Source organism: Heterocephalus glaber, unplaced genomic scaffold (genome assembly GCF_053883595.1).
Source record: "Heterocephalus glaber isolate CG9 unplaced genomic scaffold, H.glaber_assembly_v1.0 deba00000613, whole genome shotgun sequence".
In the NCBI taxonomy this organism is placed as follows: Eukaryota; Metazoa; Chordata; class Mammalia; order Rodentia; family Bathyergidae; genus Heterocephalus; species Heterocephalus glaber.
This window is the reverse complement of record NW_028258152.1, coordinates 1264096-1291383: the sequence shown is the minus strand read 5'-3', so window position 1 is coordinate 1291383 and position 27288 is coordinate 1264096. Positions and strand designations below refer to the sequence as shown.

The 27288-nt window shown below is 45.1% G+C and overlaps 1 protein-coding gene across 12 annotated transcripts in view; it reads left to right on the top strand.

Moving 5' to 3' along the window:
• Trim2 (tripartite motif containing 2) overlaps positions 1-27288 on the top strand; it is a 169707-nt gene that overhangs the window by 110487 nt on the left and 31932 nt on the right. For all 12 annotated transcript variants that reach the window (XR_015449067.1, XR_015449066.1, XM_087205760.1 and 9 more), the window contains 4 exons: positions 1767-2004; positions 12150-12301; positions 13233-13413; positions 14270-14993. Coding sequence is in view for 10 of the 12 variants with exons in the window: in XM_087205760.1 (XP_087061886.1) it covers positions 1767-2004; positions 12150-12301; positions 13233-13413; positions 14270-14993 (1295 nt within the window). In the remaining 2 variants the exon portion in view is untranslated. The remainder of the gene's footprint in view (positions 1-1766; positions 2005-12149; positions 12302-13232; positions 13414-14269; positions 14994-27288) is intronic.

The window sequence follows — 27288 nt, the reverse complement described above, 5'->3', positions numbered from 1 at the left end:
GGAAGGAGACCAAAGCGTGATACCATTACTAGCCGAGTGGAAGAGCCTGTCATTAACCCCCAATTGCTCAGATTAATGTGAAATTAAACCGCAGACAAATGCTACCCACCGGAATTACACAGACAACCATATAGTATGGGCATTTGCCCCACTCAGGGAAGGCTCTCCTGCAGAAGTGATTGCAGAAATCCCAAGTGTGAGAGAAAATGAAGCAAAGGGGAATGAGTAGGAGGAACAAATTTCAGGTACATTCAGCACTGCTGTCCTAAGAGGGACCATGACACATGGAATGAACCTGAGCCCACTGTGGCTCTCAGGCAGCAAGTGTGAGGAGGAGACAGCAAAGCTGTAAGTGTGAGGTCGTATCAGGTGTGGTCTGTTCCTGCCCATGGATTCTTATTCACCACGTAGGAAGCCATGCATGGAAGAGTCTTTGTATGAGAGGGGAGGAGAGGAAGAGGGTTCCTTTTGCATTTTTAAGATTATTCTGATTGCCGTGCAGAGAAGGGCAAGAGGAATGAAAAGAACTGGAGAGGCCAGAAAGACAAGGAATTGCAGGCTCTGGTGATGGGTTGGATGTGGGGAATGCAGAACAGTAGAGGAGTCACTATTTTATGAAGGACTCTTCGTTCCTGGTTTGCTTCGATCAGTGATGGCGAACCTCTTAGAGGTTTCAGTGGTAACAAGCAGCCCACTGAGGCACATGTGCCATGGGGTCATCACCCCTGTCCTAGATGAACGGATGGAGGTGCCTTTTATCCAGATGGAAGAGGATACAGTTTGGGAGAAGATCATTGGTGTGGCTTGGACATGTTCAGCTTTAGGTCCTGGGAGGCACCTGAGGGAAGACATAAGGGGGGCAGCTGGTCTGCAGATGTGAACTCAGGGGACATCGGTGGAGAAGCAGAAATGTCAGCATTCGAGTCCTGCCTGTCACCGCATACATGGGTAGAATATCCAGGAGCAGAAGAGCTCTTAGGATGAAGCCTCAACTAAATCCAAATTTCATCAACTCAGAAAACAGAGCAGACATGAGTAGGACCAGATGAGCATGGTGTCATAAAGACAAGGGGAGATAAAATGGCAAAATGGTGGTCACATTTGATGGATGCTGTTGAGACGTCTTGTAAGATAGGGTTGAAATAAAATAGGTTTAGGTATGTATTTTTTTTTTTTGGTACCGGGGATCAAATTCGGGTCCTTGCGCTTGCACAGCAGAGGGTGAAACTACTGAGCTAAATCCCCGGCTCTGGTTTTTAATATCCAATTGTGATTCTGGGTGTAAAATCAATTTCAGTGTTAATAAAACACATGACCTGCTTCTTCATGTAGGACTTCCTGTAAAAGTCACACAGTCTTGAGCCCAGTGCTACACACTTTAATGTGTGTGCAAGTCACATAGGATCTGATTCTGTAGGTCTGGATGGGGCCTACAAGTCTGTGTTTCTACCCAGCTCCCAGGGAGGCTGAGGCTGCTCTTCTGGTTCCACACTGTATGCCAAGGACCTAGAACACTCCATGCAACTCAGTGACATTTTTCTTTTCCTTGTGCATGACCTTGAGTATTGCCTGGCCAGCTGACAGGCCAATGTGAGGTGAGGTTAGCCCTCGGTTTCTGAAATACTTCCCAAGTAAAGGACATGGTGAAGGGTGTTTCTGCAAAGTAGCCTACCTAGTTTCTGAGACCGTGTATGATACCTGCAAGAAGTGGTGCTCGGTCCCCGGCATCTCAGTGCTGACTGTCCCCCTGTGTCCCCCTCCATCAGGTGCCTGCAGAACTACATTCCTGCCCACAGCCTGACCCTGTCCTGCCCAGTGTGCCGCCAGACCTCCATCCTGCCCGAGAAAGGGGTGGCTGCGCTCCAGAACAACTTCTTCATCACGAACCTCATGGATGTGCTGCAGCGGACGCCAGGCAGCAACGTCGAGGAGTCTTCCATCCTGGAGACGGTCACCGCTGTGGCTGCAGGAAAGCCTCTCTCCTGCCCGAACCACGATGGGAATGTAAGTGAGGGGGCAGACCACGCACGGTGCCTGGCAGCCTGGAAGCGTTGACCTTGGGCACGCTTTGGGCACATCAGGGATGCACATTAAAACACAACTCCACCCGGAAACTGAGTCATTGCAAAAGATTTTTTTGACCAACCCTTAGACTATCTGGCTTGCTTACTTTCTATAATCAGAATCATTTAAATAATGAAATCCACTTCATTGTGTTTGCTTGCCATAAATTGTTGCTATCCTCAGGAGAGCACGTCAGTAGCTGTTTGTAAGCTGCATGTTCTCTGACCCACATAAACATCATGTCATAAATTCTGGATAAGAATTTAGTAATAGACAAGTTCTGCAAATCGAGAGAGTATTAATTAATAATGTTAATCAACAAGTTGTTTTATTTTTCCTGGGGGGCAAAATTTTTACATTTTCCCTTAGACCTTATTCCTTAATAATAAATAGAATTTGAAGCATTGTGGATCTTGATAGATTATAGATTGCAAATATATTTCCTGGGCCGGCGATGTAGCTCAGTGGTTTCACCGCCTGCTGCGCAAGCGTAAGGACCCAAGTTCAATCCCCAGTACCAAAAAAAAATAGCAAATGTATTTCCTGCTAGTAGCAAATACAAAACTGTTACAGACTCAGGGGGACCTGTGGACCATCCAATAGCTGATGCATTAGAATTCTGTAACTGAGGCAGGATCATGCTCTGCTGAGAGCTCCACCTTTGAAGCCAGACAGCCTGATTCAAATCTTGCTCTTGCATTTGTTCCCTCAGTCAGCTTTGGGAAGTTTATAAAACTCTCTGTGTCTCATTTCCTCTTTGGTAAAAAGAAGTAGTAATAGCATTTACCATATGAGATTACTGGAAAAATGAAATATTTAAATCAAATTAAGGACATAGTAATAAAATAAAAGTTAGCTATTCAGATTATTTCTCGGGGCTGTGGTATAGCTCATGGTAATAATTGTCACTGCTATTGTGACAATTATTACTCACTTATTTTGTGTTCCCCTTCTATATTCCATAGATACAAAACTGTAAAGCCAAAGTGAAATTTAAACATTCTTAGAATAAAAGACATACTGACATTAGTCCCCCTTGGAATACTCCCTCTTGATTTGAACACTCATTTCTTATTTCAGTTTTCACTTTCTGAAGTTACAGGTTTCCTCTTTTGTGAGTGTGATTATGAAGTGTGGTAAAAAGTACAACGGATGCTATTGCTGGGCAGGCTTATAAAGTTAGCGTGTCCTCATCCCTTGTTTAGCATGCACAAGGCTCTGGGCTCAATCCGTATCACTACAAAAAAAAAATATATATATATAATATAAAATTATATATAGTATGTATATAAATTGCTATTAGTAATTGCTTTTTAGTGTTGGGGATGGAACTGAAGGCCTTGCACATGCCAAGCACACGCTGCACTGCTTGCTGAGTTATACCCCCAGCCCTAGTGTTATTTCTAATTAATGACATTCCTCGATTTTTTCCTCCTATATCGCTCACTTTAAAAGTATTTGAGCCTAGTGTGGTGGTGCATCCCTGTAATCCCAGCACTCAGAAAGCTGAGGCAGGAGGATTGCCACAAATTCGAGGCCAGCCTGGGCTACACAGTGAGTTCAAGGCCAGCCTGAGCTACATAGTGAGACCCGGTCTCAAAAAAAAAGTATTTGAAACTGCTTAAATAAAAGTCCTATGTACAGTAAAACCACAAAGGAAAGCGACGCTTAGAGCCTAGCAGTTACTATTACCCATGCTACACTTTGCTGACCTTACCTCTGCCCACTTGCATGACAGCCTCCTGGCCAAAGTGTTTTCCACTTCCGGGAGTGTCTGTCCTTCCTGCCTGGGACGGGCTTGGCGGCTTCTCTGTGTGTCTCATTCTCATCTTCGAGCTCTCAGTGCAGCTTTCTCCTCCACAGAGCAGCCCTCTCCAACAGTACCGAGCCATGCAATGCTGACCTTCTGTCACATCCCCTCCTTTACTGCCGCATGGTGCCCACAGTCATCCGTGGACTGATTACCGTGGGTCTCCTGCTTTCCTTCGGAGGGTGAGCTCCAGAAGAGGAGAGACTTTGCCCATTGTGCCCTTCACACAGGAGCCAGTCAGTACGAATTTGCTGAGCAGATCTGCCAGCCAGATTTGGCTCCTCAAAGCTACCCAGTAAAGTAGGAGTTAATTACCTTCACTCCAGAGATAAGAGACTCAGGCTTGCGTGGTTTAAGTCACAAAGCTACTTAATGCATCATAAATGCTGGACCTGGACTAAAGATCATCGTGAGCTTTTTAGCTCAAACGAGAGACACTGGGGGTTACCTCTCTATAATGCCACGAGGTACATATCTGCAGCTATATCGAAACAGATTGGACTTTAATGACTATCAGGTTTTCTGTGCATTTTACTACAAGGGAGAGTTACCATGTATGTTTTGTTAAAAAGAACCTTAAAGAGTGCGTTCAGTAGCAGTTTGAACATGCTTCTCAGTGACTGTTTCCCACAGTGAATGGTGCGGCTGTCTCTGCCGGGAGCCTGCATTCTAAATACTGGTTTTGGGAGTGTTTTTCTGCCAGGTATGTGAGTACTCTTCAAATGTAGCGCAGGCTGGGGGGGCTCCACAGACCCCACTTCACGGAGGAGTATGTTTTAGAGACACGAGGAGACTTATGGAGACACTGGTCTAAATCCGGGGTGCGAAGGGGCAGTGGTGTAGAAGGAGAGATGATGACACTCGGGAAGACAGCGTCAGGGAGCAGCGTGAGAATGTGGTGGACTCGGACTGGCAGGTCCTGGGGGAGGGGAGGGCGGGAGAGTGAGGAGGAGAATCCCAGGGAGGAGCCCAGAAAGTAGAGGGGAGAGGCTGTGATGAGCTATGAACATCCTCAAGAAAATGCTTGACCTGAATTCCACCGGCAGTGTGAAAGCATTAAACCTCTTTAAATAAGGGGTGATATTTAGTGGCCCCACGTAGAGGAATGGGGCAGCAGAGACCTAAGTCTGAGACATTAGACTTGAGGTTAAAGACAGTAAATATTAGAAAAATAGTCTAAATGTGCAATGTTAGGAACACTGTTAAATTATGGTGAGTCTAGACAACTGATTGTTGATTAGGCATTAAAAGTGCTTTGTTTTTTTTTGCAAATCCAGTGCCTCACACAAGCTAGGCACATGCTGTACCACTGAGCTACACGTCTAGACCAAAACTGATGATTTCAAAACAAGTGACATGTATGCCGCTATATGTGGACATGGTTAGAGTCTTGTTTTATAACTTGTAGGGCCCTGGTATATACAGCATAGAAAGAAGATGGGTATTTTGTGCAGAAAGGATGAAGTTGCAGAAAGAGTAGAAGAATCAGAGACTTTTGTGCTCTTCCTCAGTCCATTGTTCCCAGGAGCCAGGAAGTGCTGATGGTCATCAGAGAGGTAAAAGGGTTCAGGTTTGGAGGGCCCTCAATGACACTTTAAGGAACCTGAGCCTGTTCTAAGTCCTGGGGAGCTATTAAAGGCTGTTATGTGTTGGGACGCCCAGTCAAGGCTTGCCCTGAACTCATTCCAAAGTAGCTAGAGAGGTAAGGAAGGGTAGATCCAAAGTAAAGGAGCCTGAAACGGGATCACTTAGAAACCTGCTAGAGGGATCCACATCACCCTAATCTAGGACAGCAGGGTGACACCACAGCAGTCAGGTGGCAGGATGGACCAGTGAGCAGAGACCCCAGTCCCAAGTGACACCAGGTGACTCCCAGGTGTCTAGCTTTGGTGTCCAAGGAAGCACTGATGTTGCCACATGCATAGAGATTGGCTTTTTGATTACTCTAAGTTTGAGTAGCTCAGTGGTGAAATGTTTACCTACCATGTGCAAGGCCTTTGGTTCAGTCTCCAGCACTGCAAAGAATAAAACAAAATAACTATGAATTTTTATAAAATAGCATTATCCAACTCAGGTGAAACTTTGGAAAGAGTAATCTGTTGTCATTGCCTGAAGGATAAATTAGAAAAGATTTCCTACAGATGTTTTTCCTGAGCACCAGTCAGCAACACAGACTTTTAGCTTGGAAAGCAGAAACACTTCCTAGAGATGCTAATTCCATCATACAGTGCACCCTTGACTTACAAACTCTATGCTTTCTCGAGGGCTGGTTGTAACTCAGGTTGGTCAGTGAAGGCTCAGGCTCCTCTACACAGCCTTTGGTCTCTCTGCCGTACACAGGCGGATCTCAGTGTTGTTAGAGACACTGGCCCAGGATTTCTCAACCCTACACAGGAAAGAATGTTGTAAGATTCTTTCCAAAACTCCTTAAGGGTCAGATCTGTATCTGAGACCATCTGGAAGCACAAGCAGCCAGCATTAGGGTCATCACTCAAGACTTTTTGTAAGTTAAAAACTAAAATTCTGGGGCTGGGGATTTAGCTCAGTGGTTTCGCTGCCTGCTGTGCAAGCGCAAGGACCCAAGTTCGATCCCCGATACTCAAAAAAAAAAAAAAACCAACTAAAATTCTGGACGTAACCCAAGAGGTTCATATGTTAGGTCGGTCATAACTCAAGGGTCTACTGTAGTTAGAATTCTTTAGGTTAAAACTTCCCCTTTTCTACCACATGCATATTGACAAGTTGCATTAAAAATTAAACCTTGAGGTAAATGAAGCTATTTAAAGTATATTTTGAGTACTTCTTCCCTGCTGAGTCATTATGATCTATGGAATCACAAAATTTATAAGCTGGCAAGAGGCCTTGGAAAATTAGCAGTGTGCATCTTAAATCATTCTGTTGCTCAACCGTACCTTGTAGGAGTTTAATGACACTGGGGTCCTCATTGCATATTCAAGCCAAATGCATGTAATATTCCAGATAAATTGCTGCAGTTCATTGCCATGGGCAAATCTTTAAAAACAAGTCAAGCGTCTGAAGGTTAATAAAATGGAGTAATTAACAACAAAGCAGAATGCTGCCACCATAAGCCTGGCACTGATGAGCATGTGTGGATGAAAGCCTGTCATCTGCTGTAAGTGCAGTGACACTGTCATCTCATTAAACTGCCACAGCGGCACTGTCCAAGTACAAAGAAAAGGAGATTGAATAATGGTCAGTGATCTAAGGGGTTCTTTGAGCCCCAGGCCCCATCATCCCAGGTACACAAATGACCGGAAACCCTGTCACTGCTTGCTTAGATGCCTCAATAACGGATGTGTCTTTGTGGACAATTCCTGCGCTCAGTAACAAGTTTCCACTTCCCCCACCAGCATCCACTGTCGGACCCTCCAGAAGCCTCAGGCCCTGAGAGTCCTTGTCAGGTTAGGGATATGCATGGTCCTGCAGTCTCCTCTTGCGATGAACACAAACAGCCACTGCCTGTCAGCAGCAGTAAGTTCGTCCTGCCCCCTGGCCTCCCTGGCACCCCTGGAGACAGCAGGTCTCAAGGGACAGGGCCGATGGAGCTCGCACCTCACAGTGAGCTCCACTGTCAGAACCCCGCTCAGGCATTTGCAGATGGCGGCTGATGATAGAGCAGAACGATTGCACGGCCTTTGCCCCGGGCGTACTGAAGAGGCCTGTGCACTGAGCGGAGACCAGAGTCTGCTGCTTGTTCCTTAAAGCTACGGGCAGTTTTGTTTTTAGATAAAATTTAAAAATCATTTTAAAGTGACAGTGGGTGGTTTTTAGTATATTTACTAAGTTGTACAAACATCACCACTCTCTAACTCTAGAACATTTTCATCACCTCTCAAAAGAAACACCATTCCCATGAAGTGGCCACTACCTTCTATGAACGTGGTGTCACACACGCGGTGACTTTCCTACGAGAGCCGCCCTTGCATTCCTGGGATAAATTCCACCTGCTCATAGTGCATAATCCTTTTAATATGTGACGCCGTTCCTTTTGCTAGTGCTTCATAATGATTAAATCTGTATTTATACAGGATTTTGGTCTGTAATAGTCTTGTGACGCCCTTGGTGTCAGGAAAATACTGGCCTAATAGAATGGGTTAAGAGGTGGTTCTCTTTTCTTTTTTGGAGTTTGAGAAGAATTGGTATCAGTTCTTATTTAAATATTTGGCAGATTTTATCAGTGAAGCTTATTGGTCCTGGGTTTTGTTGTTGATGATGATGATGATGATTTTAAGTCTTTCCAGACTTTGTTTCTTCTTCAACTCAGATTTGGTTGTGTTTCTAGAAATTTGTCCGTTAATCTAGGTTATTCATTTGTTGGCTTACAAGTATCCATAGTATTCTGTTATAATTCTTTTCATCTCCATGATGTCAGTACTAATTTCCCCACTTTTCTTCCCGAGTTTAGTAATTTGAGGTTCTTCTTTTTCTTGGTCAATCTAGCTCAAGTTTTGTCAAATTATGTGATGTCTTTTTTTGTCATCTACTCTCCTCGGTCTATCATAGCCATTTATGTGTGTGTATGTGTGTGGTACAGGGGATGGAACCTGGGTCCTTGTGCTTGCGAGGCAGACGGTGGAACCAAAGTGCTTTCTGAGGAGAAGTGGACCATGAATCTCGTCAGATATCTCGCGGACATGATGAATCGCTTCTGTCTTAGAGCTGCTTTTAAGATATTTGTCTTTTGATGGTTTGGCTATACGATTCCTTGGTTGGCTCTCTTTGAGTTGCCTGCTTAAGGCTTATTAAGCTTTTTGACTGTGTACATGTGTGTTTCATTAAAACTGGGGAGGTTTCCACCCCTTATTTCTTCATCATCTTCCATTTCTCCCTCCCTTCTCCTTTGCAATTCCCACTATGAATATTTTGGTACATTTCATGGTGTCTCCGGGTCTCTTGGGTTCATTACGTTTCCTTCTATCTTTTTTATTTCTGATCCTCAGACTATAATCTCAAGGGTCCTATTTTCATGTTCACCAGTTCTTTCTTCTGTCTGCTCACATCGTGACTATTACATTTCAGTTACAGTTTTTGACTTTAGAATATTTCCTTTAGCTCCTTTTTATAATTTCTCTTTTTTTAAAAATAAATTTCATTTTATCCCATTCCTCCCCTTCAGCCCCCCTCCCCTCCCTATGTACAAAAGCTTTGTTTCCATTTTATTTTCACTTTTCTTTTTATCCCTTCCTTCCTTTCTCCCTCCCCCTTCCCTTGTTCCCCTTCCCATTTGAACACTTTCTTCCCATTTTCCAACATCCCTTATACATCTCAGTCCTTATTTCCACTTTCAGCTTCTCACACCAGAGAAACATTGAGGTATTTAAATATTCTGTGTTTGGTGTGACATTGTTTTGTGGTTTCCTTTAGTTCTTTATATATGTTTTTTTCTTGGAGCTCTGTGAGTGTATGTGAAAGAGTTCTTTTAAAATCTAGTCAGTTTGCCTTTGGCCAGGTTCCTTCCAGACAAGAGCCCACTGTCTTCTCCTGAGGAGGAGTGGAAACTGGAGCTCAGCCTCGAGAGACATGGGAAAGAAATAAGCGCTGGTACTGTGCAGTCTCCCCAGGCAGACACTGGGCAGCCCCAGCGCTCTGAAGAACTGAGGGAAGAACTCTCTTCTCCTTCTGTTGTTGGACTCTCCGAGCTTGCATGTGACCAGCAGTGACAGCCTGCTCTAGAGAGGTTTCATGAGCTCTGGCCAACAAAGTGAAACATTCGTAAATATGAGTCTGGTTATGTATAAGATCTAGAAATGCAAGTCGCTTCCTGCTAAAGCCATGAAGTGTTCCACAGATCCCCAGGGGTGACACTTTTCAAAAGAAAATCCGAGAATTCATTGAGGACTGCTTTTTTATTCTCCCTTTCCCAAACCCTTTGAAAAATAGGAAACCTCTTGTATGAAGCATATTTTCAAATAAAGAGTGAAATATTTATGATATAGGACTTATACATATCTTGTTACTGTGTATTTGCATTTCCAAAAATAATGTCTAGAAACTTTATGATGGTGTTTAATATGACACTGCCTATAGTTTTTTTGTTTCGTGGCGGGGGGGGTTGGTTTTTTTGAGACAGTGTCTGGCTAGGTAGTTCAGGCTGGCACTGAACTAATTGTATAGCCCAGGCTGGCTATTTTTAGTATTTTGGTATTTTTAGATCATTCCATTTTCTAAACACAGGGAGGGTATAGTAAAACATAGTAAAATGTAAATATAGTAAATTGCTCCTAAAGCAGCCCAAAATGCTGTCCTTTGTTGGAGTACATTGCCTCTCACTGGAGAAAGTAAGTTCCCTTAGAACAATCCCTTAGCTCATACAGTCCCTTGGCAAACAATCATCAAACAGTTTCTATGTGCTGGGCAGGCTGCTGGATTGAATTAGACTTTACCAAAATAAGATTCAAGTGACTAGTGTCGTAGTCTTCCTATGGGAGAATTGAATTTTCATTTGAGTTTGTGTATTAAAATACATATTAATGGAATATGTAGAGCAATGTTTTTGACCTGCAGAGGATTATTTTTCTTTTTGTATTTTGAGACAGGGCCTCACTATGTAGGCCAGGCTGGCCTTGGATGCTTGATCTTCCTGCCTCAGCCTCCTAAGTGCAGGGGTTACAGGCGTGTGCCACCACACCCGGTGGTGTGAAGGACTTTTATCTAAATCTGGGTCACTGGAAAAGATTGTTGCTAAGATAGGTTCGGCAAACTGAGTGTTTTATATCTGGGGAAATCAGCTCCAGGAAAGTACCATGTAAAACAGTCAGTCTGGATGAGGGAGGAACGTCCTTCTAGCACCTGTCACCGCGCGGTGGCTCTGGCTGAGAGCGTCCTCCCGTGGCCGCTTGCAGTAGCGTTTGGTACCCATTATCCACAGGCTTTAGCTAGGTGGGCAGGGGAGGGACAGTCCCTGTCCAGAAACCTACAGCCTTATAAATGTTTCGTAAGTGGGGTCTAAACGACAGTGTGGCAGGTGCATTCATGCTGTATTCAGATTTATGCCCTTTTCAAGATGTACATTACACTATAAGAAAAAATTTCCCCCAGCAAAGGGCTTTGGGAATTCAAGCTTAGAAGATGCTCTTCCCAGCTGAGAATGTGGGAGAGCTTCCTCCACAAGGAAACTACCCTTAGGCTTCATGTTGTGTCCTTCCTGAGAGTTTGTCACAATCAGAATGAGGTGATTTTATTTTCAGGGAACCAGATGATGTCGTTGTCATCACTGTAGCAACTATTACATACTAAAGATGCCTGCGCTGGTACCAGGCAGCCCTGAGTGCGTCATGCCCACTAACTCACTTAGCCCTACTGTTACTGTTTCCATTGGGCAGAGGCAGAAGTGGTGAGAAGAAGAAATTTGCCTAAGATCACTCAGCTGAATAGGCGGTGGACCAGGATGCACACTGCTCCCAGTAGAAGTTTCCAGACGGCCCAGGAATACTTGAGGGGCCCCAGCCCCTGTACCATAGTGCAGCGGTTTGAAGACATTAATTGTGTTTTTCACCCTTATTCTCTCAAAAGTGTACAGCGGTGCTTTCCAGAGTGTGTCTGATGTGTGCTGTTCCAACAGCACAGAAGCAGAAGCAAATATGAGCAGCAGCTGACTTCTGTAAAGCCAGATACTGCCAACATTTACAAAAATGGAAAATAATGCCATTCTCCTCCCCAAATTTTTATTTTGCAAATGTAATTATTTTTCATAAACTATATGACTCCTGTTAATACTTAAATGGACTTACTATTGCTATTACTAAATTAAGGAGAATTTAAACTTTTTTTCCTTCCTTTTTTTTTTTTTTGGTACCGGGGATCAAACTCAGGTCCCTGCACTTGTGCAGCAGGCAGCGAAACCACTGAGCTAAATCCCCGGCCCTTTCCTTCCATTTTTAATATGACAAACATCTACAGGTATCATGCATGTATGCAAAAGTCCTTTTGGTGTCCCCAGTAGTTTTTAAAGAATGTCTAGAAGGCCCAAGACCAAATGCTTGAAACACAGCCCTACACAGTTCTGCCCCAGGCAGCGGCCACCAAAAAGCTGGCTTTGTGGCCCCAGCAGTAGCTCTGGAGTCAGACCCACTTCTGTTTGGGACCCATGGCATCACATTCATTCTTCCTTTCCTGCCATGCAGCCGGAGAGAGCATTGCCAGCATTCTTCGATGGATGTGAGAATTAGCTGAGGAAGTGAAAGGAAACTGCTTCCTGCAGAGGAAGTGCTCAGCCAGTGACCTTGACCATGGAGCTTTTCTTGTGTCCCTGCAGGTGATGGAATTTTACTGCCAGTCCTGCGAGACTGCCATGTGTCACGAGTGCACAGAGGGGGAGCACGCCGAGCACCCCACAGTCCCACTCAAGGACGTGGTGGAGCAGCACAAGGCTGCCCTCCAGGTCCAGCTGGATGCTGTCAACAAAAGGTGGGACACCCCGCCAGGCTCCCATGCTGTAGTAGGTTCAGGTTACCCTGGAGGTACCCGTCATTATGTCATAAATAAATTCACCTTCGATCCCATCCTGGGTCTGTGGTTATGAACTAGTAAGAGATAAAAGTTTTCCCTCCTCCTTGGTAAAATTCCAACTGCATTTGAGTGGTGGCATTTCTTTTACTCCCTGGAGATCTCTGAAAAAATCATGCCTGAACCGGCCCTCAGGAGCTCCATAGCTGCACTTCTTGTGGTGGCCAGCCCCTTCTTCCCATGAGCCCCCAGAATGGTGTTGAGCTCCCCTGCTTGGAGTTTCTTTGTCACAGACTTAAGGGAACAGAGTAGCTGTTGTGCAGGAGAAACATCAGAGGAAATTAGCTGCTGCAAACCAGACAACATAGTAAATATCTTAGCAATAGTCAGCTGTAGTAAGAAAAGTATGATTATCCTAAACTAATGAAAAGCACTTGGACACTTCTGAAAGTTCCCAGGAAACTCTCAGTTTGGATAAGTATTCTGTGGTTTGGGAAAAAATAGTTATATATGTAGATCAGTGGTTCTCAACCATGGGCAGTGCTTGAAGACATTTTTGCTGTCACAGCTATGTGCAAGGATGCTGCTGGCACCTCGTAGAGGACAGGACACTGCAGAACAGCCCACAGTGCACAAGACCGTTCTATGCAGCTAAAGATTATTTGGCCATAGTGGTTTTTCCTAGAGCTTCAAGTCTTCCACCGTCAATTATTAAAATGAGATGAGTGAAGACACAAACAGACCGTCAAGAGTCTCGTTCATTCCATGAGCCCATTTGTCCATTAGTCCATTCTAAAGATGACAAAAGCCATAGAAAAAAGTTATAAAACAGTATTGGGTTACAGTACTTTGGGATATTTGATGTTAAAGATTTCTAACAACTGTCCTCCAGGCTCCCGGAAATAGATTCTGCTCTTCAGTTCATCTCAGAAATCATTCATCAGCTAACCAACCAAAAGGCCAGCATTGTGGATGATATCCACTCCACCTTCGATGAGCTGCAGAAGACTTTAAACGTGCGCAAGAGTGTGCTGCTTATGGAACTGGAAGTCAACTATGGCCTCAAACACAAAGTAAGACTCCAGTAGGGGACCCGGGGATTTAGCTCAGTGGTTTCGCCGCCTGCTGTGCAAGTGCAAGGACCCGAGTTCACATACTGGGGATGTGACAGCTGGGCCCTTAACAGCGCTGGCTGATTGTATCCCAGTAGCAGCAGAGGGACTCAAATAGGTTCTTAAATGTCACCATCATACAGTAAACTGTCATTTGCATTTAACAAAATAACCCAGCTCTGTTTTTCTTCCCTGTTTTCAGCAAAACGGTATGATATCATGACCTTAAGTACCAATTTATAATTTGACAAAAGGTGAGGCTGAATATCATGTCATGCTTTCAGGATTGGGGGTTAAACTGGATTGTTTTCCTTCCTTAATTACAACGTGGAATGTCTCTTAATTGCTCTCCCATCCACACCAACCTGTTCCTCAACTCCAAAGCGCACCCTGACTGCCCTCTTTGTTCAGCTCTGCATGTCTGTTCACAAAACCAAGCACTGAACGCTTCTGGTATTTAGGTGTGGAGATTTCTCATGTGTTTGGTTTCTGTTCCTTTAGGAGCTGACCGGGGAGCTTTGAACATTCGGGAAAGATACTGAATAAGGAATATTTAAGATGTCAGGCCCGGCAGTTTGTTTGCCACAGCTCTTGGGTGTGACAGCTTCTCCCTGTTCCTGTGCAAACCCATGACCCAAAAATAACAGTGTGGGAGATGAGGCGGGCAAGGGGGAGGGAACCCCAGCAGGCCAGGGGAATGAGGACCGGGTGTTACTGTGGAACCTGGCTCTCCCGCCCCTGGTGGGCGGTGTGGAGCGCCTCCCGCAGGAGGAGGGCCGGGCGGGCAGAGAGACCTCACCGCCCTCCGCTCCCGCAGGTGCTGCAGTCGCAGCTGGATACCCTGCTGCAGGGCCAGGAGAGCATCAAGAGTTGCAGCAGCTTCACGGCGCAGGCCCTCAACCACGGCACGGAGACCGAGGTGCTGCTGGTAAAGAAGCAGATGAGCGAGAAGCTGAACGAACTGGCCGACCAGGACTTCCCCCTGCACCCGCGCGAGAACGACCAGCTGGACTTCATCGTGGAGACCGAGGGCCTGAAGAAATCCATCCACAACCTCGGGACCATCCTGACCACCAACGCCGTGGCCTCCGAGACGGTGGCCACGGGCGAGGGGCTCCGGCAGACCGTCATCGGGCAGCCCATGTCCGTGACCATCACCACCAAGGACAAGGACGGCGAGCTGTGCAAGACCGGCAACGCCTACCTCACGGCCGAGCTCAGCACCCCCGACGGCAGCGTGGCGGACGGCGAGATCCTGGACAACAAGAACGGCACCTACGAGTTCCTGTACACGGTGCAGAAGGAGGGCGACTTCACACTGTCCCTGCGTCTCTACGACCAGCACATCCGGGGCAGCCCGTTCAAGCTCAAGGTCATCCGCTCGGCCGACGTGTCGCCCACCACCGAGGGCGTGAAGCGGCGCGTCAAGTCCCCGGGCAGCGGCCACGTGAAGCAGAAGGCGGTGAAGCGGCCGGCCAGCATGTACAGCACGGGCAAGCGGAAAGAGAACCCCATCGAGGACGACCTCATCTTCCGCGTGGGTGAGCAGCGCGGCCGCCGCCAGGGGGCGCCGTCGGCGGGGCCGGGGCGCGGGGTGAGGCTGCGCGTGGGGAGCCTTCCCTTCCGGGTGTTCTTCCCTCCTCCCGCGGTCGCCTTGTTTCCTTTCTTCTCTTTTCCCTCCTCGTTCTTCGTTTTCCTCCTCTCCCCCACTTCTTCGCGTTCTCTTCTCTCTTTCTCCTCCTCTCCCTCCCCTCCTCCTCTTCCCGCTTCTTTTCTTCTTTCTCCTCCTCCCCTTCCTCCTCTTTCTCCTCTTCCTCTTTAAAAATGTAAGCGCTGCGTATTCATCCTAGAAAATTAGAAAGTGCACGGAGGGGGAGAAACAGGCGCAGCCTCGGCATCTCCTGCGTCTGGGCCGTCTCCGTGTTTCTCAAATGTGCCTCTCGCCTCGCCGCTCCTGGCTTGGGGTCGGGCTCACCACAGGTCGTGTAGCTGAAGAGCAGCCCGGAGGAGGGAGGGTGGAGGACCCGACTGAGGTGGGGCTCGGAAGCACCCTAGAAGGTCCAAGCAAGACATTTGGGAATGCAGACAGCCCTTCCCTGGTCTGACTTATGGCCTCACGTTTGTATTTTATTTTTAATTGTCTATTTTCTCAGTGGAAAGCAAACTAAATGTAAACAACAAAGGACTTGATCATTCTTAAGGAAAGAGAAAGTTGCTGTTTTCTTTTCTTTTCTTTTTTGCAGTGCTGGGATCAAACCCGGGGGCTGATGCATGGTAGGCGAGTGCTCTGCACTGTGCAGCCACCCCAAGCCCAAAGTGCCTTTCGGTTCTTTCAGATCAGAGCCCCGGCCTACTTCTCTTTCTCCTCAGCCCTGACTGCAGCATCTCTGGAGAGGGCTCTGCACCTCGTATTGATTGACACCTGTAGACAGGCAATCCCGCGGTTCAGGTGCACCGGGGAAACCCTGGGCCTAATGAAAGAAACGTTTGTTTTTCTGCAGACCTTCTTAGAGCCTGTAGAATCTGCTGGTGAGCGCCATGAGGCTCTGGGGCAGGGGAGGGGTAACAGGCAGCACTCGTAGACTTTTCTGTCCTCTGAACCTTTTCCAGGAGACGTCTTGGAAAGTGAAGGCCCCTTGGAACATTCTTGGGCAGAGCGGCTCAGTATTAATATTTGAGGCCGTGGTGTAGGGCTTCGGATGTCGCTCGGGGTAGAATGTTTACTGGGCATGCATGGAGCCCTGGGTTCCATCCGGCTACCTTGGGTCCTTGCTTACTTTTTTTTTCTAGTAATAAAAAAAGTAAACAAAAGTTTGTAAAGCACACATTTACAGGGAAAAACGTTTTAATTGGCCAGCTAGAGCCAAGAAAGGAAAAGACTTCAGCTTAGGACTCTTGACACAGGGATTCCGACTGGGCTTCCCCAAAAGACGCCTGCTTTTGGGGTTAGCTGGTGGGCTGGGGGCCAGCGGAGCATTATCTCAGTCCCGGTGTCACATGTTCCATTCCTGGTGCCATTGTCCTAGATCCTGTATGGCCTGGGGATGGTTTTGTGCCTGGGTGGTCAAAGTTTAGGATGTGCAGGTTTGGGACAATGGCTGCAGACTTCTCAGCAGAGTTGAATGTGCCTGGAAGCTGCCCATCCCAGTGTCTTTAGTCTTGAAGAGACTGAGATTATGTAAATCCAGGGCTAAGTAACCTTCTTTTGCCAATTTTAAAACAGACACTCCGTAAGTGATTAACATATATATGCAGAGCTGAGAAGAGATTTGACCCACATTTTACAACTTAATAGGAAGATTCCTGCCAGCTTCTTCCTTTTAAAATAAAAGTCAAACTTTGTTTTGCTTTTAGTCACATATTGGGCATCTGTAGGCCCAAATGAAGAGTTAAGGTTCATAACAAAAATAGCTTTTAAGGCCGGGGATTTAGCTCAGTGGTTCTGCCGCCTGCCTCCCAAGTGCAAGGTCCTGAGTTCCATCCCCGGTACCAAAAAAAGAAAAGCTTTTTAAGTCCCTGGCTGTCCCAGGAGAAAACACAAATCATGTTTTCAGTGGGCAGCAGGTGGAGGGCCCAGGATTCTACCTGGTTGCCCTGTGGTGATCCCTGACAGTGTTATTGTTCTTGTACAGAAAGAACGGGCTGTGTTTTCCTGCTTCGGAGAGAAGTCCCGTTTATTCCTTAGTTTGTTTTGAGACCTTAAGGTTTTCTCAGCCCCTCACCGACAGCCTGAATTGGGCTCGACCTCATCTCATCGGCACCTTCATCAGATGTTACTTTCTCTTGAGCTAAAGTTGGAAACCACAAGCTTGTGTAGATCTGCTCTGTAGCCAGTGATTAAGGGAGAAGAAAAACCACATCTTCTTTGCTTTTCAAACCAAAGCCTCCTCCCAGCCACCTATCTCTAGCCTCCTAATGACCGACTTTCTGCCTAACATTATGATTGTGTCAGCACCAACCAAAAAGCATTTTGGAATATACCATGCGACTTGTGTGTACAGAACTCGCCAGCCCTCGTGAACTCTGGCTGTGCAGTGGGAAGAGCTGGGCCAGAGAGGGGTCGGAAGCCTCCCACGACTGCCACTCTGGTTCCCCCACTTCCCTTGAGCCTTGGGCAGATCGCTCAGCGTCCCTGAACTTTAATTTCCATGACCAGAAAATGAAAACACGAAAGTACCTCCTTCTCAGAACTGCTCTAAGTTTCAAGCTTAACGCCTGGTGTATCCAGAGGGAAAGAGCTGTCCTCTTTGCAAGTGTAATGGTTAAGGCTGTGAGATTCTCTCTTAGCGTTTTCTTTTGAGACAGTTTAATTTGCTCCTCCCTATGGGTCTCCTGCTTGTAGAGCAAACTCTGGAGTTCCAGCCCCACCCCTGCCCCCAGCCAAGCCAAGCCTGCCCCTTAGGAGGTGGGCAGAGGAGCAGAATTGGACAGATCCACATCTGAACCTTGATTATTCCAGCTGGGCAGCTGGCTCACCCTTCCTGAAGCCTGTAAAATAAAGGGACTGAAATGGTCCTATTAAGTTGCTTTGGTAAAATGAGAGAATTGAATGTCTAGCTCTAGCCTATGAACAACACATACTCAGTTAATAGTCACTAAGCTTTTATTATTATTACTATTAATAAGAGTCATTTCCTCCTCTGCTGCCCCCCTGGGGAAAGAGATGTAGCATATTCCCCCCTCCCAACTGTATCAGTTTTGGGTTGTCCCCAGCTCCTACCCCTGGACAAGGAGCTCTGTTTTTCCCGTCCTACCCAATGAGAAGTGCAGCGGTGAGGATTCCCGAGCCCTGGGGGAATGGGATGAAATAATTTGAATATTTGTAAGGAGCTCAGAGCAGTGCATGTCATACCATGATTCTGACTTTATTTATAAAGTAAAAATGCTGTCTTAGTTTGCTAAGGCTACCATAAAAAAGCACCACAGGTCTATAGGAATAGAAGACAATCCTTCTTGGCCTTTTGGTTAAGAGCAAGTACATAGAGAAACAGAAATTAAGGCAAATCTGGGCCAGGGATTTAGCTTAGTGGTGCTACCGCCACCTGCCTTGCAAGTGCAAGGTCCCAAGTTCAATCCCCGGTACCAAAAAAAAAAAAAAAAGAAATTAAAGCAAGTCCGACTGGTTTATTCCTCTTTTTTTTTTTTTTTTTGGTACCAGGGATCGAACTCAGGTCCTTGCACTTGTGCAGCAGGCAGCGAAACCACTGAGCTAAATCCCCAGCCCTGTTCCTCATTTTAAATTATTAATTTACAAGTAAAAATTATATATATTTATGGTCTCCCACATGATATTTTCATATACATAAACACATATATAGTGGAATGCCTAAATCATGTTAACATATGCATTATCTCACCATATTTTGTAATAATAAGAATACTTAAAATCTATTCTTAACAATTTTTAAGTGTACAGTATATTGTTACTGTGATCACCATGATGTACATCTCATGAATTTATTCCTCCTGCCTAACAGAAATCTTGCATCCTTGACCAACATCTTCCTAAGCTTCCCTCCACCCCACCCTGCCTTTGGTAACTATGATGTTACTCTGTTTTTGAGTCTGATTTTTTAAAATTCCAATATAAGTGAGAGCCTGTGGTAGTTGTATTTTTGTACCTGTCTTATTTCACTTAATATAATGTCCATCTGTGTTGTCACAAATGACAGGTTTTCCTTCTTTTTAAGATTGAAGAGTATTCATATGTGTGTGTATATATCTATATATATATATTTTTTTTTTTTTTTTCTTTATCCAGTCCTTTGATGCGCACATGGCTTGATTCTGTATCTTGGCTATGGTGAATAATATTGCGGTGAACATGGGGATGCAGGGAACTCTTTGATTTCATTTCCTTTGGATATATACCCAGTAATGATGTGGCTGTATCGTATAAGTAGTTTTGTTTTTCTTTTTTTTGAGGAACCTCCATACTGTTTTCCATAATGGCTGTATTACATTCTCACCAAATTATACCTGGGTTCCCTTTTCTGCACATTCTTGTCAACACTTATCTTTAGTCTTTTAGATGATAACCCTTCTGATAGGTGTGAGGTAATACCTCATTTTGGTTCTACTTTGCATTTCCCTAAAGATTCATTAATCTTTAGTCATTTGGGGCATTTTTTGTATACCTGTTGGCCACTTGGAAAAAATCTATTCAGATCCTTCGGCTAGTTTGAATCAGGCTGTTTTCTCACTATTGAATTGTTTGAGCTCCTTATGTATTTTGGATATTAGCCCCTGTATCACTTGCCACTGGGACAAAATACCTGACACTCACAATTTAAAGGAGTTTTGACTCATGGTTTCAAGGGTTCAGTCCATGGTCATTTGGCTCCAAGGCAGAAACATCATAATGGAAGGCTGTGGTTGAGCAAAGCTACTCACTTTATGGTGGTAGGAAGCAGAGAGAGAAGGAAAGAGCTGGAGACACACCCTTCTAAGGCACACACCCTATGTCCTACCTCGTCCAACCTGGTCCCACCTCCTAACAGCACATTCTGCTACGAACTAATCAAGACGTTAATTCACTGACAAGTATAGTGATAGCACTCCCCTGATTTAGTCACTTTCCAAAAGCGCCTCTCCCCAGCAAATTAGATATTGGAGAGACATTTTAGATCTAAGCCATAATAGCCCTGAATCAGATGTATGGTTTGCAAATGTATTCTTTTCTGTAGTTTATCCACATTCTGATTATTATTGCCTTTGTTATGCAGAAGCTTTTAAATTTGATGTAATCTTATTTGTCTATTTTTGTTTTTTTTTTTTTTTTTTTTTTTTTTTTTGGCTTCAGCTTCATATCTCCCAAAAATATCATTACTCAGACCAATGTCATGAAGCTTTCCCCCTGTGTTTTCTTCTAATGTTCATGGTTTCAGGTCTTATGTTTAAGGCTAACCTGTTTTGAGTTGATTTTTGTATATAATATGAGGTCAGGATTTAATTGAATTCTGCATGTTGATATCCAGTTTTCCTAGCACCAATTGTTGAACAAACTGTCCTTTTCCCATTGTGCGTTCTTGGCATCTTTGTTGAAGAGCAATTAGACATAAATGTGTGGGTTTATTTCTAGTCCCTCTATTCTGTTCCATTGGACTATGTGATTGTTTTATGTCAGTATTATGCTGTTTTTATTATAAGAGCTTTGAAGTAGATTTTGAAATCAAGTCATATGCTGCGTCTAGCTCTATTCTTTTTGTTCAAATTGCTTTGGCTATTCAGGGGTTTTTGTGACTCCATATGACTTTTAGGATTACTTTTTCTATTTCTGTGGGAAATGTCACTGGAGTTTCAATAGAGGTTGCATTGAATTTATAGATTACTTTGAGTAATATGGACATTTTAACAATATTGAGTCTTCTAATACATGATCATGGGCTTTCTTTCCATTTATTTGTATCACCTTGAGTTTCTTTTATCAGTGTCTTAGTTTTCAATATATAGATCTTTCACCTTGGTTAAATTGATTCCTGAGTATATTTTAAAATTCTTTTTTAGGGCCGGGGATTTAGCTCAGTGGTTTTGCCACCTGCTGCGCAAGCGCAAGGACCCGAGTTTGATCCCCAGTACCAAAAAAACAAACAAACAAACAAAAAAACCAAAAATTCTTTTTTAACCTTATGTTCTAACTCAGAGTCTAGTCAAAAGATAGCCCTCTTGGGCCGGGGATTTAGCTCAGTGGTTTCGCCTCCTGCTGCACAAGCACAAGGACCTGCGTTCGATCCCTGGTACCAAAAAAATAAAGACAGCCCTCTCAGTATGCAATAATATAACTCTAAAACTATTTCTAGGACACCTGGTACCTGACAGGTATTATACTAAATGAGTATATAGAAATAAAAGAAATGAAACTTTCTCTGTCAAGGAGTTTACAATTGAGATGACAGATACATGACTAACTCCAATACCAAGGACTATTATGGAAAGGCATAAAAATAAAAAAGAATTTAAGCCAGGACCTGAATGATGAGTAGAACTTAGCTGTGTTAACAAGTGGAGAAGTCCTCTCAGGCAGAGGGACCGTATGAAGAGAAAAGCAAACTGAAGAGGAGAGAACGTGATTGACGGTTTGAGATCATGCGTAGTGAACAAAGGCCAGAGGAATATAAACTGACGTCATTGGGCAAATCCATGTTAGAGCCCACTTTTCCTTGAACAGTATCTCTGCCCACTCACCTGAGTACATTTGTCCCTGAACTCCCCTTCCTGCTTCTTGGTAGTACTAGGATTTGAACCCAGAGCCTCGTGCATGGTGGACAAGGGCTGTACCACTGAGATACATCCCCAAACCCAGTGTCTCACCCCACCCTCTGTTTTTTCTTTTCGAGATAGTCTTGCTGAGTTGTCCAGAGTGACTTCAGACTTCAGCCTGCTTCAGCCTCCCGAGGAGCTGGAAATACAGCTGTGCACCATCGTGGCAGCTTCTTTCCCCAACCTTAGGCTTTCCTCCAATACCATCGTCTCTTTTAGAAACTACAGGGATTATTATTTATGCCTGGGTCTTATTAGTCCACAAGACTGTTAATTCCTTGAGGTCAAGGACGATGTCATTAGTCATTTATCATCCCCAGCAAAACCTAGAAGAATACTTTGTGTGAGTACTTTGTCCCTTCGAGTAGGATCAAGTTGGGCCCTCCTTCGTGATCTGACTTCCTCCTCACCACGACGAGGCCCCCGTTCTGCGGCCCAGGGGCACCCAGACTGGATAACAGTGCACGGAAGTTCGGGGCAGTCATTCATGGGGACTTGTGCCTGGGCCGGTGCTGGACAAGGTAAAACCGTGCTGGCCCCAATCCTTGTCTTCTCAGCCTCCGCACTCTGGACTACAAATGGGAAAGCTTCTATTAGTAATGAGAGTAGGGGCCAGGGATTTAGCTCAGTGGTTCCACCACCTGCCTTGCAGGCGCAAGGATCCGAGTTCGATCCTCAGTACCAAAAAAATAAATAAAATAAAAAATAACGAGAGGAAGTTAAACTTCCTTCACAGTTACACCTCTGTTTTAGAACCACGGGCTGGTAGCTGTGAAAACTGAACATTCCAATTCGAACAGTCCCTTTGTGCGTGTGTGGAAGACTGCACGTATAACCCAGGAGTCTGTCAGTTTCCGTCACACTTTCGAGGTGGCAGCCAGGACTCTGCTGTTTCCTCAGCCACTCTTACACATCCTGAGCTTCTGTGGCACTGATTTTGTGCTGAGAGATAGACAGTTTTCACAAAACATGACATTAGGGTTCATACGACACGTTCATTTTGTATGCCCATGAAAAGAAATCCTCACATTCTAGGCTCTCTAAAAGATTTTCAAGGATAATTTCAACTCACACTGTTGCCTTCCATCCCCCTGCTTAACCGGCGCGAGTAAGGTCGGGTGAAATACACTCCGATCATAAGTTACGTTCCTGTCACTCCATTCAACCTTACACCTTCATGGTGGACCTGCTGTGTGAGCGCCTCACACAGGGGTGGGATTCTGACTCTGGTCTCTGGGAGCTGGCGTTTAGGAGACAGCCGTGCAAATACGTGGAAGCTTCTGGATGAATCAAGGCGCGGAAGCCAGGGTGGTGCAGCAGGGAGGCTGGCAGGGGGTTGGGAGTTAAAGAACATTCCTGGAAAGGACATCCAAACCTTAACTGGCTTTGAAAGGCAGAGGCTCTGAGGTGGAAGTAGGAAACAGAGTTTCAGGTGGAGGGGAAGCAGGTACAAAGGCAGGAAGGTGAGACACTGGGTATCCGAGGAGCTGTAAATGGACAGCTTGTGCTCCCTGGATACGGAGCAGGACTGTGTTCTGTGATCCTCTGCTCCTCTGCGTGTGGTCCCCAGACCACAAGTGTCGCAGTGCTGTGGTTACTGCCAAACAGTAACTCCTGAATCCCAAGCTGCATTTGCAGAATTAGGAAATCCACCTGGGGACAGGGAGCTTGCATTCGGCAGACTCCAGGGATGCTATGCTGTGCACTCGAGGTCTGACTGCCACGGCTGTGTCGGTGTGACAGGCACTGAACAGTGTGTGGAAGTGTTCCCTGGAAGCAGGGAGACTATACTGAGAGGCTGTGGCACCAGGAGCTCTGGGATTAGAAATGACGGGATAGGGCCGGGGATTTAGCTCAGTGGTTCCGTCGCCTGCCTCGCAAGCGTAAGGACCCGAGTTCGATCCCCGGTACCAAAAAAAAAGAAAGAAATGATGGGATGGAATAGAAGCCAACAGCCGAGTCTCAAATGCTCAGCAGGTGGGTGTGGAGCTTGTGATCCGTTTCAGCACCCGGCTGTTTGACATGTGTATTTTTGGAATGTGAGGCAGTAGAGTGTACAGTCACACTGTGGGTTGTGATATGCGACTGCCCTGGACTCTGGACTCCAGCTCCAATTATCTAACCTCTCCGAGCCTCCGTATCTTTGGTAAAATGGCAATGAAGAACCTAGCTCATTGGGTCGTTGTGAGGATTAGATGAGTTTATACACAGAAGAGTTTAGAACAGTGCCTGGCGCTGAATAATGCTCATGCATTTTAGGCAGAGCAGATCGTACTAGCTAACATAATGTTCAGTTGTAGTATAGAAGTAATAGTTAACACAACTAGTTAAAAGCACATTAAAGAACTCAAACGGGCCAGGGATTTAGCTCAGTGGTTCCACGGCCTGCCTCGCAAGCACAAGGTCCTGAGTTCGATATCCAGTACCAAAAAAAAAAAAGAACTCAAAAGCCCGACAACCTCAGCGTAAATCGCAGGCTGCCATCTATTAGTCTTGTAACTTTGGGAAAATTATTTAACCTCTCTATGCCTCAGTTTCTTCATCTATGAAATGGGAAGGGCATGAATGCATGCCTCATGTGGTTAGGATTAAAGTAATGCATGTAGAGGCTTAGAACAGTGCAGTACATAGCAAGGCTTGGTCAGTGTTGGCCGTTGTAGCTCGGGGATAGAGTGTTTGTCCAGTATGTGAGAAGCCCTGGTGGGTGAGATCCCCAGCACTGCAGAAAGAAAACACAGTCGACTGTTATCTTTTTTTTTTTTTTTTTTGGTACCGGGGATCGAACTCGGGTCCTTGCGCTTATGCAGCAGGCAGCGAAACCACTGAGCTAAATCCCCGGCCCTGTTGTTATCTTTATCGACCACAATAAGGAGAGGAAGGGGAAGAGCAGGTGTGCTTCTGCTTTAATCACCCAGGTGGCAGCGCAGAATGTGGGTTTGGACCATAGCAGAGTCATCAAGGCAAAAGAGATCAGTTTGGAAGTGAAAAGTGTAGAGGAGTTGCTTTAAATCATGAGCCTTGGTGCAATGTCAAAGGCAGAGTCGAAAAGGGAAGGAAAGATGGGGAATGGAAACAGAAGGAAGAACAGGTGTGCTCTGAGCCAGGCAACTTGTCTAAAATCCTTAGGACCAAGGATTTCGATGTCATCTTACTTAAAACCCTTAGCGGAGATAATATTTTCTCAGTTCCTAATCGGCCCGCAATATAACACATCCACTGCACAGTATCACATGGTGTGCTGGACCCAGCTCGTACCGGCTCGTTCGGTGGCTTCATTTTGGTGGCTTGCGGTCGGCCACAGTGGGAGCATTTACACTATGGAAAAGGGCAAATGCTACACACCAGAGCTCCCTCCCCGAGCCCCCAGCCAGCCGTTAGCACCACTGAAGAACTGGAGGTTGAGACAAGTGAAACCTCTGCCCTTTACCTGCTGCGGGTTTCCAAAGTTGAACTCCGGTTTGCCCTTGCCTGAAAACAACACTGCAGGTGAGTTCCGTTGTCCCTGTAATACTGTTCGGGGAAACAATTCTGAATGAGTGTAGGAAAGTAACTTGGAGCCCCTGTTGATGACAACTGCTTGAAATGCAGGGATTATTTTTCCCCCAGTACTAAGTTTGCTGACTAGAAGCCCATGAGCTGGTTTCACCAGCTACTAAAGAAAGTCATTGAACAAAGGGAAGCTGGAAGACGTGGGAGGGAGGGAGAGAATTACAAGTGGGTGGTTTCAAATTATGTAACCCATATGCCGTACCTCAGTGAGTTGATGAGAAGTTGGGTGGAACACTCATTTGCACTCTAGAACAGTGTCATTTAAAAACGGCTGTGTAAGATCCCTTAGCATGAATTCAGAGGCTTTACAGAAAGCTATGACATTATTTCACGCCTCACTCTCGGCTTCATCTCTGCAAACTACCCCCCTTCATGCCTAAAACATGTGAAGAGGGGAGGTCATGCTAATTTGACATCTGAGGTGATTATAGGAACCCTGCCCCTACTCCTCAAGAATCTCGTCTTTGGGAGCTCTTCTTGCATTTAAAGTGGACAAAGATTCAACCTGTATTTCCTATTAGGCACTGTACTGTGTATTAGCTTTTTGTTAGTATAACAAACTCTCTGAGATACCAACTGAAAAGGTGGAAAGGGTTTGTTGCCTCACAGTTTTGGAGGCTTCAGCCTGAGTCCTCTTGGCCCATTGCTTTTGAGGCTGTGGTGAGGCAGCACATCTTAGTGGGAGGCAGAGTCAGCTGTTACCTAAGTGCAGCCAAGAAGCACACAGGAAGAGGAAAGGCCCAAGGTCCCAAGAGCCCACTGGAGGACTCGCCTCCAATGACCTAACTTCCTCCCTCAAGGCTCCACCTTCTGAAGCTTCAGCTACCTCCCAGGAGTGCTACAAGCTGGGGACCCACCATGTATGGGCTTTTGGGACAGTCACAGTCCTAGCTATAGCTCTGTATTCCAGGGTAGAACACTGAACATGGCAGATGTCGCTCCTACCTCCAGGCAGCTTATAGTCAAGTGAGGGATGTGGACAGTTAAAATACTGTGTGACAAGTGAGGAAGTTTTCTAAAACTTTAAGAGAGAACATCATTCATGTGAGCTCAAAGGGTAAATGATTCTTACCTCCAAAACCGGGTATTTTGAAGTCTAATTAGAAAGAAATAATGTATATATTGGAAGAAATATTATGTAACAGGTCAGGAAAGCCAGGTTTTATTCTTTCTTTTGACCATCTTAGTGATATGTCTAGTTTCCACTTTCTCATTTTTAAAACAGGAATGATAATATTTGTCCTGGTAACTCATAAGATAATTACAGGGAAGGGAACACATGAGCAAATATACATGAAAGCACTATAAATATTATTGAACATTTCACTTTTCCGTCATGTCACATGGATTGTAACTGAGTACCAGTCAATAATAACTCATTCACACGCTCATTCATGCAGCAAACATCTGTTAAGCATCAGCTTTGTTAAAGATCCTGTGTTAGACCCTCTACTTGGTTGAGTCATATCTTGTTGCATTGTTCCTTTCAAAGTATTTTGTTTTATTTAGCAATAATTTCCATATGATAGTGGGTAATGAGAGAAAATCCGTATCTCTTGATCCCCAATTTCAATCTAAAGTCTCACTCCACTTCTGTAATCCTCTCGGACAGGTACATGAAAGGGACCAGGAACATGTGTGAAAAGCTGTTGCCTTAAAAATTTATCCCATGCCTATGTTAGTTTAACATCTGGGAAAAAACTAATGTTGTCTTTCTTGTAAAATTATGCCAAACTGTTTATGATTACTTTAAAAATTCATGCTGTTCATTTTATTGGCTAATAGGTAAACATCTAATGAAATAATTTATATCAAAATAGACATGTAAAGATTTTATAGCACTATATACATTTGGTCTTAACATTTATAATCATTGTAAAAGAACTAGTTTTCATTTAAATTTTGAATACCGTAGAGACAAAAGGGAGACTTCATCTTATAGACCAAATAGAATTTACTAAAAAGCTAAAAGAGCAAAGCATTATCCCAAATATTTCTAACTCCTGGAACTTCAGGTTTTTTTCATTG